Here is a 13,102-nt window from a genome sequence, read left to right as displayed (position 1 = left end):
GATCTCATTTAAAAAGAAAGACACGTTCATATATGCAAAAATTACTAAAATTTAATCGATAAACTACTGTAAAATTACACTAGTTTTAATGCATTGTTTACATCGGTGGGTCTTTGTGACGTCATAAATCCACAAAATCAAGAACGATTAGCAGGCAAGAATTTTTTCAGGTGCTCAGTTTTCACGGTTTTTTCTCAGTAATGCAAAGGCAAAAAAATCTTACAACATGTATTTTAACATTTGTTTTTACCAAACTTTATATTCATGAAAGAAAATCATAGTGTTTAAAATCGTTTCATATGACCTTTAAACAGTTAGAAAAAGAAACTTGTAATCTAACCACTGTCTAAGGCCTTTCCAAGTTTTTTCTGTGTTTAGCGTCCGCGGGCGGATCGCATTTTAAAATCCTGATCAGAAATACAATCAAAATGGAAATCATATAGTAGGCATTTGTAATTTTTGTATTTTTGTTACAAAATGAAGAAATTACTTCAAAATATATAACAGATTTTTTTTGTTGAACCTTTAAAGTTGTGTTTTTTTTCATAAGGTTTGTGGGTTTTTTTCCTGATAGAAAGATAGGTTATTGAGTTTTGGGTGGACGCTAAACAAAGAAAAGACTTGCAATGACCTTAAGTTGCCTTTAAGGTTATCGCAATCTCTTCATACCCGATACCGAATGTCTCCCATAAGGTGGCTGAATGGTCAACACATTTCAAACTTAGAAATACCTAAAATTTTAAGTTATGATTTGCTTTGCTATAATCTATTAGTCAGGAAAAAATATATATATATATTAAACGTTTTAAATCTGAGTGTGTATATAGAGCTCTCCCTCCAATGGAAATCGATGCAGTCTAAATATGGCCACATCTATCAAACCCTGTAAAGCTGTTAATGCCCCTGAAATATTCTTTCATCGTGCTTAAACACTAACAACTTTTGAATCAAAGTAAAGACATCTGACCACTTCAAATTCAAAAGTTGACCTTGGCCAATTAAAATGACCTAAAAATCAAAAGTCAAAATCATTTTTGAAAAAAAAGTCATTGTAATTTTTTTTAATGTTATTTATAATGAAGTAAAGCAAAGAAAGCTTTTCTTCAATTCTATTGAAACAATGTGTCTTAAACGTAAAAACTAATTAGGTGAAAAAATTGTATTTGTGTTCGAGAATAATCTGTCTACTAATGTTTTTTTTTCCTTCAGAAATTCATCAGGACAACTCTGATAGCATAGAAGAGGATACAGGTATAGAAATAAGATTAGTTTGATGTTAATACAAATCCTTTATAAGAGAAACTTTCTTTGATATAACATTTCCAATATCAGAAAAGGTAAAATTAGTTGTAATAGAATATGAAAGATACATAACGCAGGCTATATTTGGAAGGTACCAGCCAAAATCGTTTCACCTTTTCTGTTTTCATCAATTAATCATGACTTATTATTTTCAGAATTGAGGATTTTTTTTGTAAATTTACATAAAAAATACTTTAATAAACATTATAATTTATTATTTTTCTGAATCTAACTTGAAGTTATAATTTTGCACCAAAATATATCAAATGAAACGGATATCAGGGGTAGGTTTTGAGATACCTTTTGAAAGAAAATCACTTTTTATCCAATGCAATTCAACGGGAGTAAGTTATAGGATTTTTATAAATGAATTCATTGAAAACATTGCTTGATAGATAAATGATGGTGAAAACAGACAGTGCAAAAAGGACAGGATAAAAAAATAACTTGTATTTTTTTTTGATCACGAAACAACACCTATGTATGAAACTTATGCTTAAAGTACATTGGATCAGTTATCAAATTTACAATGTAAATATTAAAAAAAACCCCTCTAATTACGTAGGCAACAATGCATTTATTCAAGGTTATACCGAACCACAAAAAAGTGATGAAGAAAGTCAAAACAAGGTGGAAAAATGGCTTCCTGAAGACATGAAGGTAAGTTAGAGATACTTGGAAAAGGGAAAAGGGAGGTATAACAGTAAAGTTATTTATATATGAAATATAACTACAGAGAAAATTGAACATGTGATACAATATTATAGGATTAGGACACGAATATAAATATGAGCATGTATTTTCTGATCAATTTGGTGAAATATCAATTCATACAAACTGGCGGAATATTTTATTCGACAGAACTATGCTCCGGTTTTTAAGGACAATGGTTTTGACAACACTCGTTTTCTTAGCATGCTGACAAAAACAGATTTGAAACGCTTAGGGATCCAGATGCTGGCGCATCGCGAAATATTATGGCGGAAAATACAAGATATTCCTAAATTCATAATACCAGTCTGCGTACCAGTAAGTATTATTAAATAACAATTCTCATCTATTGTGGTTCATTTCTTGAAAAGAACGTTATTTTTGAAAAATAGATTAATTTATACATTAATATACACCAGATAAGACGTTACATGTTTTTTTTAAATTTATACAGTGGATCCACATTGTCACGACAGCCGTCGTGACTGTTCAGTCAAACACAACAAGATTCTGTTTATATTTACAATTTTTATATAAAATAAAACCAAACAAATATACATATTATAAACATTAAAATATTTTAGTTTTCTGATGTCCATAGTCTTCGTCACAGGCATATAGAATAGGAGAGGGTAGATATGGCATGGCGTGAGACAGTGGCGGACAGGTATAGCCACGGCGATGGACTGCCAGAAACTGGATAGGGACCTCATTAAATTAAACAAAATAAACATATTTTGAGTTACATGATTAATATGCCTTACATAAACATAGGCTTAGTCGCACGGACTTAAATATAACATTATGGCAACAACAGCACGCCATACAATAGCACGAAACCACAGCGAATACGATCACTGCATAACGTTAAGAGTATCACACTACTTAACAAAGAAAAACCACGTCAAAACGATATACAAATACTCCGTACTACACGGACAATATACAAGTACACCGAACTACACGGCAAAATACAAGTATATCATGCATTTATATCCCAATATAAAGCACACACACTCGTCACGTGACCACACAGTAACACGCGCGAGCAAGCACCTATGTTTAACAGTTCTACCTCGTAAAACCAGTATATCAAAAGTAACAACAAGTTGCTGTCCTTTAAAGAAGGACTACAATACGTGGACCATTTGCATGTGTTTCCAACGAAAACGTGAAAGCCTTAAGATTTTCAGAGATTCCACCCACTCTTGCCCCCTGCTTCTAACCACAAAATTTGTACTTTGTATTACGTATATGAATAGCCTTGACATTTTATCTCAGAATTTAAAGGGTTTATACTTCTAAGATAATTATGATATATCTATTAATGAGGTTTGTATGTATAGTATCAGGCATTCGGCGAATTCTACTACTGTAAACCAACTTTTATTCTCTTACAAAAATTTTCCACGAGGTTCGCGACGAGCCATTCGTTGTCGTATGGTTGTTATAGTGAGACTGGTATAGAGAATGCCTGGTCGCGAACATTAGTCGTAGCAAACCAATTTATCAGAAGTAAATCGCGAAATAAAGTCGTCGCGAATAATAGTAGGTTTACAGTATTTGCGCACACATTACGATTTGCACTACTTTGTTAACTATGCAGTGACAGCTTTGTGTAAATTAACTTCTTATTTTGATGTATTTTTCTTGAGATTTAAACTTTTATACAGTGACATTATTATTCAATCATACTTAAATGCTTAAAAAAATTTAATCGGGAAGTACTCTAGCCTCGCCTACTAAAAAAGTAAAGTTAAGTTGCATGTGTATTCGGAAAACAACAAAACATTGCAAATATGCTATTTGATGCATGTTGTAGTCTCGGCATAACATTAACTTATTTCATAATACTTTCATTTCATATCATATTTCTTTGAAAGGAATACTTTGTTTCTGTACTGTTTACCCACTGGCGTCGGATGCAAATTGTAAAGTGTGGGGGGCCTAGACTTATCCTCAGGAATATTGAGAAAAAAGTAATTCCCAAAATCATGGAAATCCTAAAAAAATCCAAAAAAAAAAATTACCCAAAATTTCTAATCCGGGGGGGGGGGGGGGGGTCTAGTATGCAAGGTAAAGTTTAGGAACAATAATCTTTCCTGCGAGAAAAAGTGGGGGGCTGAACCCTCTATCATGCTATGTTTTTAATGGTTAGGTATAGCTTTGCAAACAAAGTGGGGGGGGGGGGGGCTAAGCCCCCCCCCCCCGTCCCCCTAGCCCCCCCCCCCTGGTTCCCACGCCTATGTTACCGACATCTTAACAATTACAGCGCCTTTGAACTTATGTGTGCATATGGCATGTAATCCCGATCCCGATTCAGATTAACTTGTGCTTGCCTGGTTCCCTGAGCTACCCATTACGCACAGGAACCAGGCTAGCTCATTGTATTGCTGAATTTTCCCCATAGCATCCGGTTTAACCTCGCTTATATATTTTCCTCAAAGTCCACGCAAAAAATACGTAATATAAACTCCACAGTAATGTAAAAAGACTGAGCTGTAATTAAATTGCAAAAGAATGAAATAGTTTAACTTAACCCTAATAGGAGAAAGGGTTACTCAAAACCTTAGCTGCTCATACCTGTCATGTAGAAAACGTGGCCACTGTCTGCCAGGTCTGCAATGCGGCAGTTTAGATAAGGCAATCAAACAGTAGAAAAGAACTGACCAATACGTACTGTAGCTGACACCGTGTCCAGAGAAGTACACTACGGGTATAAAACTAGTTACACAGGAACGTTTCAGAGGGTCCCTACAGGATACTAATATGTAAAGAAAAAAAATATAATACCGGTAGATACTGATTTGTGACACACATAAATATGAAACTAAAAATTAAAAAAAAATATCTTTTTAGCCAAACTGGAGAACGAAATCCCACAAAATCTAAAAATGTAAACAATATTCGGCGATTAATGAGATAGGGAAAAGAAATTGAATGAAATTGAAAAATTAAATGAAAAAGTGACTTATTGCGAAAATCTTGGTATGAAAGATCTTGTCTCTTTATTTTAAATGGTCTCAAATATCTCAGGACCAATTTCGTAATTAGTTAAAAAAAACACGAAGAAAATTAAAAAGGAACAAGTCTATGCTAATTATGTAGATATAAGGTAAGTAGATCTTATGATATTGCTTTAATCTGAAAAACATTTTTTTGATAAATGCATTATATATTATCTAAAAAAATGTTAGTAGTAAAATTGCCTTTAAAATGTTTACATAGAATAGCAATTATTAACAACAACCATTCGCATATAAGTACATAAATTAGATGCCCACAATGATACACATGTACATGTACGTGTGGTATGAAAAACATGCTTTTTTCAGAATTTGCCGTTCTCTTTTTTGGCTTAAAAATCCACGCTTCCACTGTTATTGCTACCTTGATATATCTACTTTAATTAAAAAAAAACATTAGTTTAATGTCAAACTTTCAAAAAAATTTTCTCTGCAAATTTTGTACATTTGGGAATTTAGGAAGTACCTTTTGGTACTTTAGTTTTATATCCATGATTCTAGAAAGGTTAAGTGAAACTAGAGGTACTGTGAGTAGGCTCACAATTGATACCCCCCGCTAAGAAAAAAAATCATTATGCATGTATTTTTGCTATTATATAAAATATTGGATAAATCTATTTCACTGTCCATTTTCTATAAATAACAACAGCTCTATTTTTTAAAACTGTTAATGCTCACAGGAGTTAACAAACCAATTTCTATCCTTTAATTCCATTTTATTTTAAGTTAACTGTTAATGCATGAGGGCATTTGCATCCTTCTGTTAACAACCATGACTCGAATCAAACAAAATCCACATGTCAAGCAGCCATTTAATATTAAAACATTTTGAATTATTGGTATACTGAGCCCGATTTTAGCTTCTAATATTTCCATTAATACAAGGCATGACACAGACAGAATTTAGCGTTTTTGAAACAATGACCTTGAATTTCATCAATTGACCTTTGGTCAAGATCATAACACACCTTTTGGTCATAAGCAATCTTTGTGTGAAGTTAGAACTTCCAATGCTTCTCCATACGAAAAATACAAAACAGTTTTTAACCAATGTTAGATAACCTCAAATAAAATTGACATACACTGTATTTTCCAAGCGTTTTGGTGATTTCAATCCTATCTCACCTCCCTCGTTAGAATAGTTCAATTAATGATGTATAGCTAGTTTGTATCACGACGTAATATTATCAATCCGAAAACAATGGCATTTTAAAGGGATGTCAGACATGCTGTGACAATGTAGCCTTCCACCTTAAAAGAATATTGACTACCTCTGAAAACGGTAGGAGGGAATTTTTAAGGTTTGAAGTTTAGGGGGTTGCCCAAGCAAATGATTCAATATGGTATCATAAATTTTTTTCCCCAAGAATTTAAGTTCTATAGAATGTCTTTAAAGTTAATATACAGTTGAATTCATGTTGAGAATCAGTATGTCGACCCCAATGACAACGGAATTAAAGATGACGGTGGGGGGGGGGGGGGGGGGGGGGGCGGGGGTTAATCTTTGTTTTATGAATAAATGTTTTGAAGCTATAATTGATTTTTTTCGACGGTTTTTAGATTATGAGTCATGCTGAATTCATTATCATTTTATATATGACATTAGCTAATTACCTTTTCCTCGACATATTTATCTTACTACGAAATTACGGGCTTGAAAAATATTTTCCGGACTGTTTACTCGTGTTTATTTAATTAATGGTTTTGTTAAACTACTAAATAAAGAAAAAAAAATCATATAAAACATGGCTTAAATATCAACGCGCTTCTCATATCATGTTTTCTGTAACATTGATAATACTTTATTACGAACAAATATTATATGCTCAACTTTGTTACTACAAGTCACAGTTAGTCAGTCAAAAGAACTGTGATGATTTTAATCCCCTCTCCTTTGGAGTTATTCTGGCAAAATGAAGAAAGAACCATGTTTGGATCTAATCATATTGTAACTGTGGACAAAATATAGTACTTGAAATAATTGATAAATTCGATGCACTTGGAAGCATTATATACAACGAAGCATATTTATAAATACTTAAACTTATTCAAATTCGATACGTTACAAACAATTTAGTTAGTTTAATGCAGTCGTATATATTGCTACGACATACTTCAATAAGCTGTTTCCCTGCTTATTAAAAAAAATAAAAAGTATATGTTGATTACCAGCGCTTAACTTCGCCCTGTATCCTTGCATATTTTAAAATTAGAAGTTCCATGGGAGTTTTTATTTAAATCAGATTGTAGTCCTGCTTTCGTTTCGGAAAAACCCGGAAATTGCGAAAGAATTCCAAATAAACTAAGATTATGTTTTATGTCACAGTTCTTAAAAGCAATGTTTAATACCTATTAACAAATCTTTAACTATAAAAGCTGACATATATGTATAAGTGTTTAATGCGAATTAAAGGATTCATTTGGATATAAAATTGTTAAAATTGGAAGTTGCTCCAAAATACTTCGGATGCGTTTAATCCTAAATTTTGAGTCACATTATCTATACAGTAGCTGAATACCTGTTGAATACCATTTTTCACTCGGTTAATAATCAACTCTCGACTCTGCTTTCAGAACTTAGATTTTGATTTTGTTATTCTTTCAAAACTGTGTGTATCTTTCAGAAAGACCCATACTCCTGGTTACAAACTTTAGGTCTGGAAATTTATAAACCAAATTTCCAAAGAAACCATATCAAGTCGGCGCAAGATATGGAAGCGTTAAAGAGTTTCAGTAAAAAAGATATTGAAGAAGAGCTTGGAATAAAAAAGACTGGTAAGGTGTACTAATTTTAAGGATGGATGTAATCTATATTAATTAGTAATCAAACTTAAATGTGAAACATTCTTATAAGAGAATAGAATGAAATAGACCCTTTATCATTAGTTTTTCTGCAATATGTCCCCCGTAAAAATTATTAGGGTCTTCCGTTTCCAACGGAAGACCCTCTTGTTTTTCTTCGGTTTCTTTTTATTATTATTTTATTTTTTATTTTTTTTCTGACTCCTTCTCGGCTTTATATCTCAAAAAGTTTTCATCCGATTTCAATGAAATTTTCAGAGCTTTTGTAAAGTTACCGTGCCTAAAAGATCTTAAAGTTTCAGAATTTACGTCACTTCCGTTCAAATTTGGCGGCCATTTTTAAATTTAAAAAAAGTGATTTTGTCCGGAGGAAATCTCCGTTAACTTTAAAGATATCGCTTTGAAATTTTTACAGATGATAGATGTATCAATTTTATAATGTACTGGGGGTTTTAAAATTTTGTTCATCAATTTTGCTCAAAACCGGAAGCAGTTCCAATTTTTGGAAATTTTCATTTTTTTTAACAAAATAAGACGATACTACAGTCTTATAGAACTTAACATGGTGAATTCAAATCTGAAATCCGTTTGAAAATCGGACGATGCATTACAGAGATATCGGGGTTTAAAAATTGATTTTTCCGGAAATTTTGATTCTGCGTCCTTGGTTTAAAAAATAGCGTAATGTTCAAAGTAAAATTAATTCGTACAAAAAATAATTGTTAAGTCGTGCTTGAACACATTCGGATTTTTTTTGTCAAGTCGTTCTTGAAATCAGAAAGGTTTTTGTTAATTCGTACTTAAAATCATTCGGATTTTGTTAAGTCGTACCAGGAATAATTCGATTTTTCCATCTTTTTATTTTAGTTACTCTTGTTGTTGGTTTAAGAGCTCTGCTTCTTACAGGAACTTCTGGCTTTACTTCCGACATTAACGGAAGACCCACTCGTTGCTTTGCAACGAGCTTTGCTCTAGTTTTCTTTGTATTTTGTTTTCACTTCCCTTGAAAGTTTTAGTGTGTTATCTAATTCATATGAAAAGGAAAATGTTTCTAATAGCATCACTCTATTTGTAAATAGTATTTTATCATCAAATATACTGGTTATTTATCATACTTATTATATTTTCTTTTTATTTTTTGTTAGAATTTAAATTCTCTCCTTCAAATAATAATTCAATTTTGACACTTGCTTTGAAAGGGACATGGATACGACTTTTATTGATTTTATTGATGTATAAAATAGTTTATTTTTGTATTTTGAATGATTCACCGCAGTTTGAATGTAAAAAGTCTATGAATTGTAGCTGACAATGATACATAGTATTTGTCATAATCACCATATAAACATAAGTCGAACCATTTGTCTATCGCATAATGCCTGTTTCTGTTCTGATTTACAGGTCACCTACGAATGATTGTTAACGCTATCAAACGACTACGAATTCCAACAAACGGTAGAACCTGTTTCTTATAACATCAATTTTTACTTAATTAAGTTGCTGTAAAACTGTTAATTTATAACTTCAATAAAAAAAAATAATAAAATAAAATGATATCACAATGTATATATGCATGCATGTTACATATCACTTTAAATGTGGAATAATCTCAATCTTAAATTTCTTAACTAAACAAATAGTTCAAGGACATGGTATATTATACAGTTATAGCCTTTTGATGAGGTCAGTACATGGTTTTATAGACCTGTTGAAAATATACTTCGACCGAGGACGAAGTCCAAGGTTGATATACTCTTATCAGGTCTATAAAACTGGTATTTTACGTCATCAAAAGGCTATAACTATTTAATCATAATTTATCAAAAAATAATTTTCCTCATTCCCTTCAAACGTAAAATATTTTGTTCCTAATGCAATCGACCAATCATATGATTGGGGGAAATGCGACACTATAATAATCTTTTTTTAATTTACAAGTAAGCAGATTTTGTATTTAGAATGAAAAGCTGCTTAGTCCTATATATTTCAATTTTTGTATGCTTTTAAACAATGGTTGTGCAACATTTAAACAATAAAATACTTTCTTTGGTGATTCATTCGGGATATGAAGGTAGCGACATTGCAGGAAAAATACATAACCCGCGTTAGCGGGTTATGTAAATTTTTCCTGCAATGATCGCTACCTTCATAACCCGTTTGAATCATCAAAAAAAGCATTTTATTGTTTATATTAACATCTCTCTTTAACTAATTAATAAACTGATTATGAAAATTTAGTAAAATTCACTAAATTACTGTTAATGTACAAAAGTACGTTAGCTCAAAGAAACAGCCAAATCGTCTCCTGTGAGACTTTGAGTCTGGCATCGTCATGATTATTTCGTGCAGTCCGGGATTTTACTAAGGTCGCTGTAGGTTCAGACCAATCGATAAACAGGGCGTGTCAATTTCAGTCCTGTCACTTTCAGCCGCTGTAGATTTCGACCAATCGATAAATAGGGCGTGTAGATTTCAGTCTGGCTATTTCTATAGAGCTATGAATTAACTATAAATTTCTATAAGAAATAGAGAAAATTATGCTTGGTAGATGTAAATATATGTTTATAACAACAATGCATTACCTTTTATTCAACGAATCAAGCCATATTCTGACGATAAAAAATTACAGAATGTGTTTTTTGACAATCAATACATAATATGCAGGTTGGATAAACCCAAGATTCCGAAGAAGAAACCACACAAGCCCCTTTTCAAAAATCTCCGGTGAAGGATTTGATTTGTTTGTTTGTTGTTTTGTTTGTATGTTTGTTTGAATTTTTGTTTTGCATAGCCTATAATTTTATTTCTATTCATTCTAAATGTTTTTAACTTTAAAAGGAGATTCTGCTGGTGTAAAAAGGCGAACATTAATAACATTCTAAATTAATTGTTTTGAAAGGAAAATTAGTTGGTTAAATACATTTTTCTTGTTGTAACATTTGATTGGATATAAAAATTTAGTCAAATTTGTATAACCTGGTATGCACGTCACAAGACACGGCCAAATGTCGCAACGTCAAACAATGTATTAATCCGCTTGACGTTATTTTGAAATTTGAACAAATTAAAATCCTTTTTAAATGAAAAATGCACTTAATTTGTACAGTAAATTACAGAATAATCAAAATAATAAGAAATGAACTCAGTATCTAATAATCCTTAATTATACTCGTATAACCTTCGAAGAGCAATAAACGGATTTTAATAATCCGCTTATAAAGCGTAAATTGACCCAACCCAGGTTATATTCGTTTAGCTAAGGTAAATATTGAGTTCATTTTTTAAATAGCAAAAAAACAGCACATGTAGCGAGAAACAAAAAAGGAAGAAAATACAAATAAGGTTACCTTTGTGATTTTTTCAGAGTATTTGATAAGCATTACGTTGGTTTATTCATTTATAAACTACTAGCAATGTTCAGGTATGATGTAATTTGCTTGTAATTTCAGAGGAGAGAATTATTACAAAAATACAGGAACAAATAAGAAAGCAAAATGACCAAGATATGAGAAATCTTAATGGAGAAGAAAATAAATTCTGGAACGATCTTATTCAGGCCTGTCTACAACCAAGTTCTGGTGCCTTTAGTTTGGAAACAATTCTCAAAGGTAGCTAAACGCCACATACAATAAATGAATAGGTAAATATGTGATATATAAATAGAACATATAACAGGTTAAACAGGTGTTACTTAAAACATTATGTGCAATTTGTTTGTACGTGCGCCTTAGATACTTTCTTCATCAGTTTTAATGTTGTTATATTTTAAGCTATCGAATTTATTATATATTCTCTCAGTTTTATTTTTTATTTTTACCTCCTCTTTTATCAGAAAATAGTGCTGTACAAATATACATTAATGTTAATATATGTACATTCATTTTGTGAGGTGAACTACAAAACCTAAGAAACAGGTGGCTGACAATCTCCGGAATCGTCAACTGTCTGTGGATCTTCACCATCATGACACTCAGCGGAAGCATCCATCTCAAAATAGCCGAAACCGACCCGCTCAGTACGTTAACAATCCTCAGAATAGGGCTGTGTACTAATAGGTGACTGAGAGTAAATTGATGCTAACTGATATGCTTCTTAATTGTATCGATGTGCCATTCATTTACCTTTCATGACCTTTCATTCAACAGTCATTTAACTTTTTCGCGAACATTATGCGTCAACATAAGCTAGGCAGAATGTCAAAATAACTGCTTTTAAACGCAATTATAATGTATTAACAAAATCAGTAACTCGTACCAAATGCCATTATTTTAATTCAACCCTATCAGTAATTCATAACCAAACGGAAGACCTACTATTTGCTCGCAACGAGATCGTGTCTAGTTTTTATAAAAATAATTAATTTTTTTTCAAGGTTTATTATTCCTGGTGGTATTTGGATTCATCTTCGTTCTCCAGTTCCTCTGCATGATTATACACAGATTCACCACGCTATGCCATTTAATTGCGCGTGCGCAATACAGATGGGTCGACGGCACCAAGAAGCGGGATTCTAAATGCGATCGTAGCATTCAGGGGAAAGGAAAGTGTTGCTCACAAAGCTCGAAGACTAATGCAAAATCAATAAAAAACAAAAGAATTTAGAAGTTATAGTGAAGAAATAGTGATGTCTTAAAGTTATCAATAAAAAAGGAAGACGAAAACAAAAGAAAAAAAAGATTTACAAGTCTGTTTATATAAAAAACAATTTTTAAGGCGTCGAGCTAATGCTCGGCAGCCTTCTAGCGATCGTCTGGATTGGCAATCGTCCAAAAATTCACGCGCTGCACCGCCTTTTAAATGCGCATAAGAAATAAGTTCCTTAAAGTATTAAACGTATTACAAGATTTTTTTTCCATTTATTCAACTAAATTGTGTACAAAAAACCCAACTTTTCCTCCCTGGTGATTGACAACTCATTGCATAAGAATAAATTTGCTTAATCAAGAAATGGCGGATGAATACAATCAGGCCTAAGTGTAAAGATTCACTAGATATTATTTTAGTTTATTGCTTACATTTTAATTGGAGACCGTGCCCGATAGAAATAACATTTTAGATGTAAATTTATTTGTTATCGGGCACGGTCTCCAAAATAAATGTAAGCGATAAACGTATCTAGTAATTTCGTTGCAAAAAGTAAACTCGATAATGCAGTTAGTTTGGTCGAGCATTATAGATAGCACGTGTTGTGGATTTGTTTGTAAACAACCATACCATAGGAAATCTTGTTTCAAACGGGAATTGAAATAAATTAATGTATG

At 32.1% G+C, this 13,102-nt stretch overlaps 1 protein-coding gene across 8 annotated transcripts in view; it reads left to right on the top strand.

Moving 5' to 3' along the window:
• Window positions 1-12,545, top strand: part of LOC128171954 (uncharacterized) — a 55,766-nt gene extending 43,221 nt beyond the window's left edge. For 6 of the 8 annotated variants that reach the window (XM_052837727.1, XM_052837726.1, XM_052837729.1 and 3 more), the window contains 8 exons: window positions 1,210-1,251; window positions 1,889-1,962; window positions 2,164-2,331; window positions 7,664-7,814; window positions 9,243-9,296; window positions 11,291-11,449; window positions 11,731-11,856; window positions 12,214-12,545. In XM_052837727.1, the coding sequence (XP_052693687.1) occupies window positions 1,210-1,251; window positions 1,889-1,962; window positions 2,164-2,331; window positions 7,664-7,814; window positions 9,243-9,296; window positions 11,291-11,449; window positions 11,731-11,856; window positions 12,214-12,443 (1,004 nt within the window). In that variant the 3' untranslated portion in view covers window positions 12,444-12,545. Of the gene's footprint in view, window positions 1-1,209; window positions 1,252-1,888; window positions 1,963-2,163; window positions 2,332-7,663; window positions 7,815-9,242; window positions 9,297-11,290; window positions 11,482-11,730; window positions 11,897-12,213 lie in introns of those variants that run through there. The other 2 variants (XM_052837728.1, XM_052837732.1) reach the window with 2 other exon arrangements.
• The last annotated feature ends 557 nt before the right edge of the window (window positions 12,546-13,102 follow it).

This window comes from Crassostrea angulata, chromosome 2, assembly GCF_025612915.1.
Source record: "Crassostrea angulata isolate pt1a10 chromosome 2, ASM2561291v2, whole genome shotgun sequence".
NCBI lineage: Eukaryota > Metazoa > Mollusca > Bivalvia > Ostreida > Ostreidae > Magallana > Magallana angulata.
The sequence above is the reverse complement of the archived record's forward strand: the minus strand, read 5'-3'. Positions and strand labels throughout refer to the sequence as shown.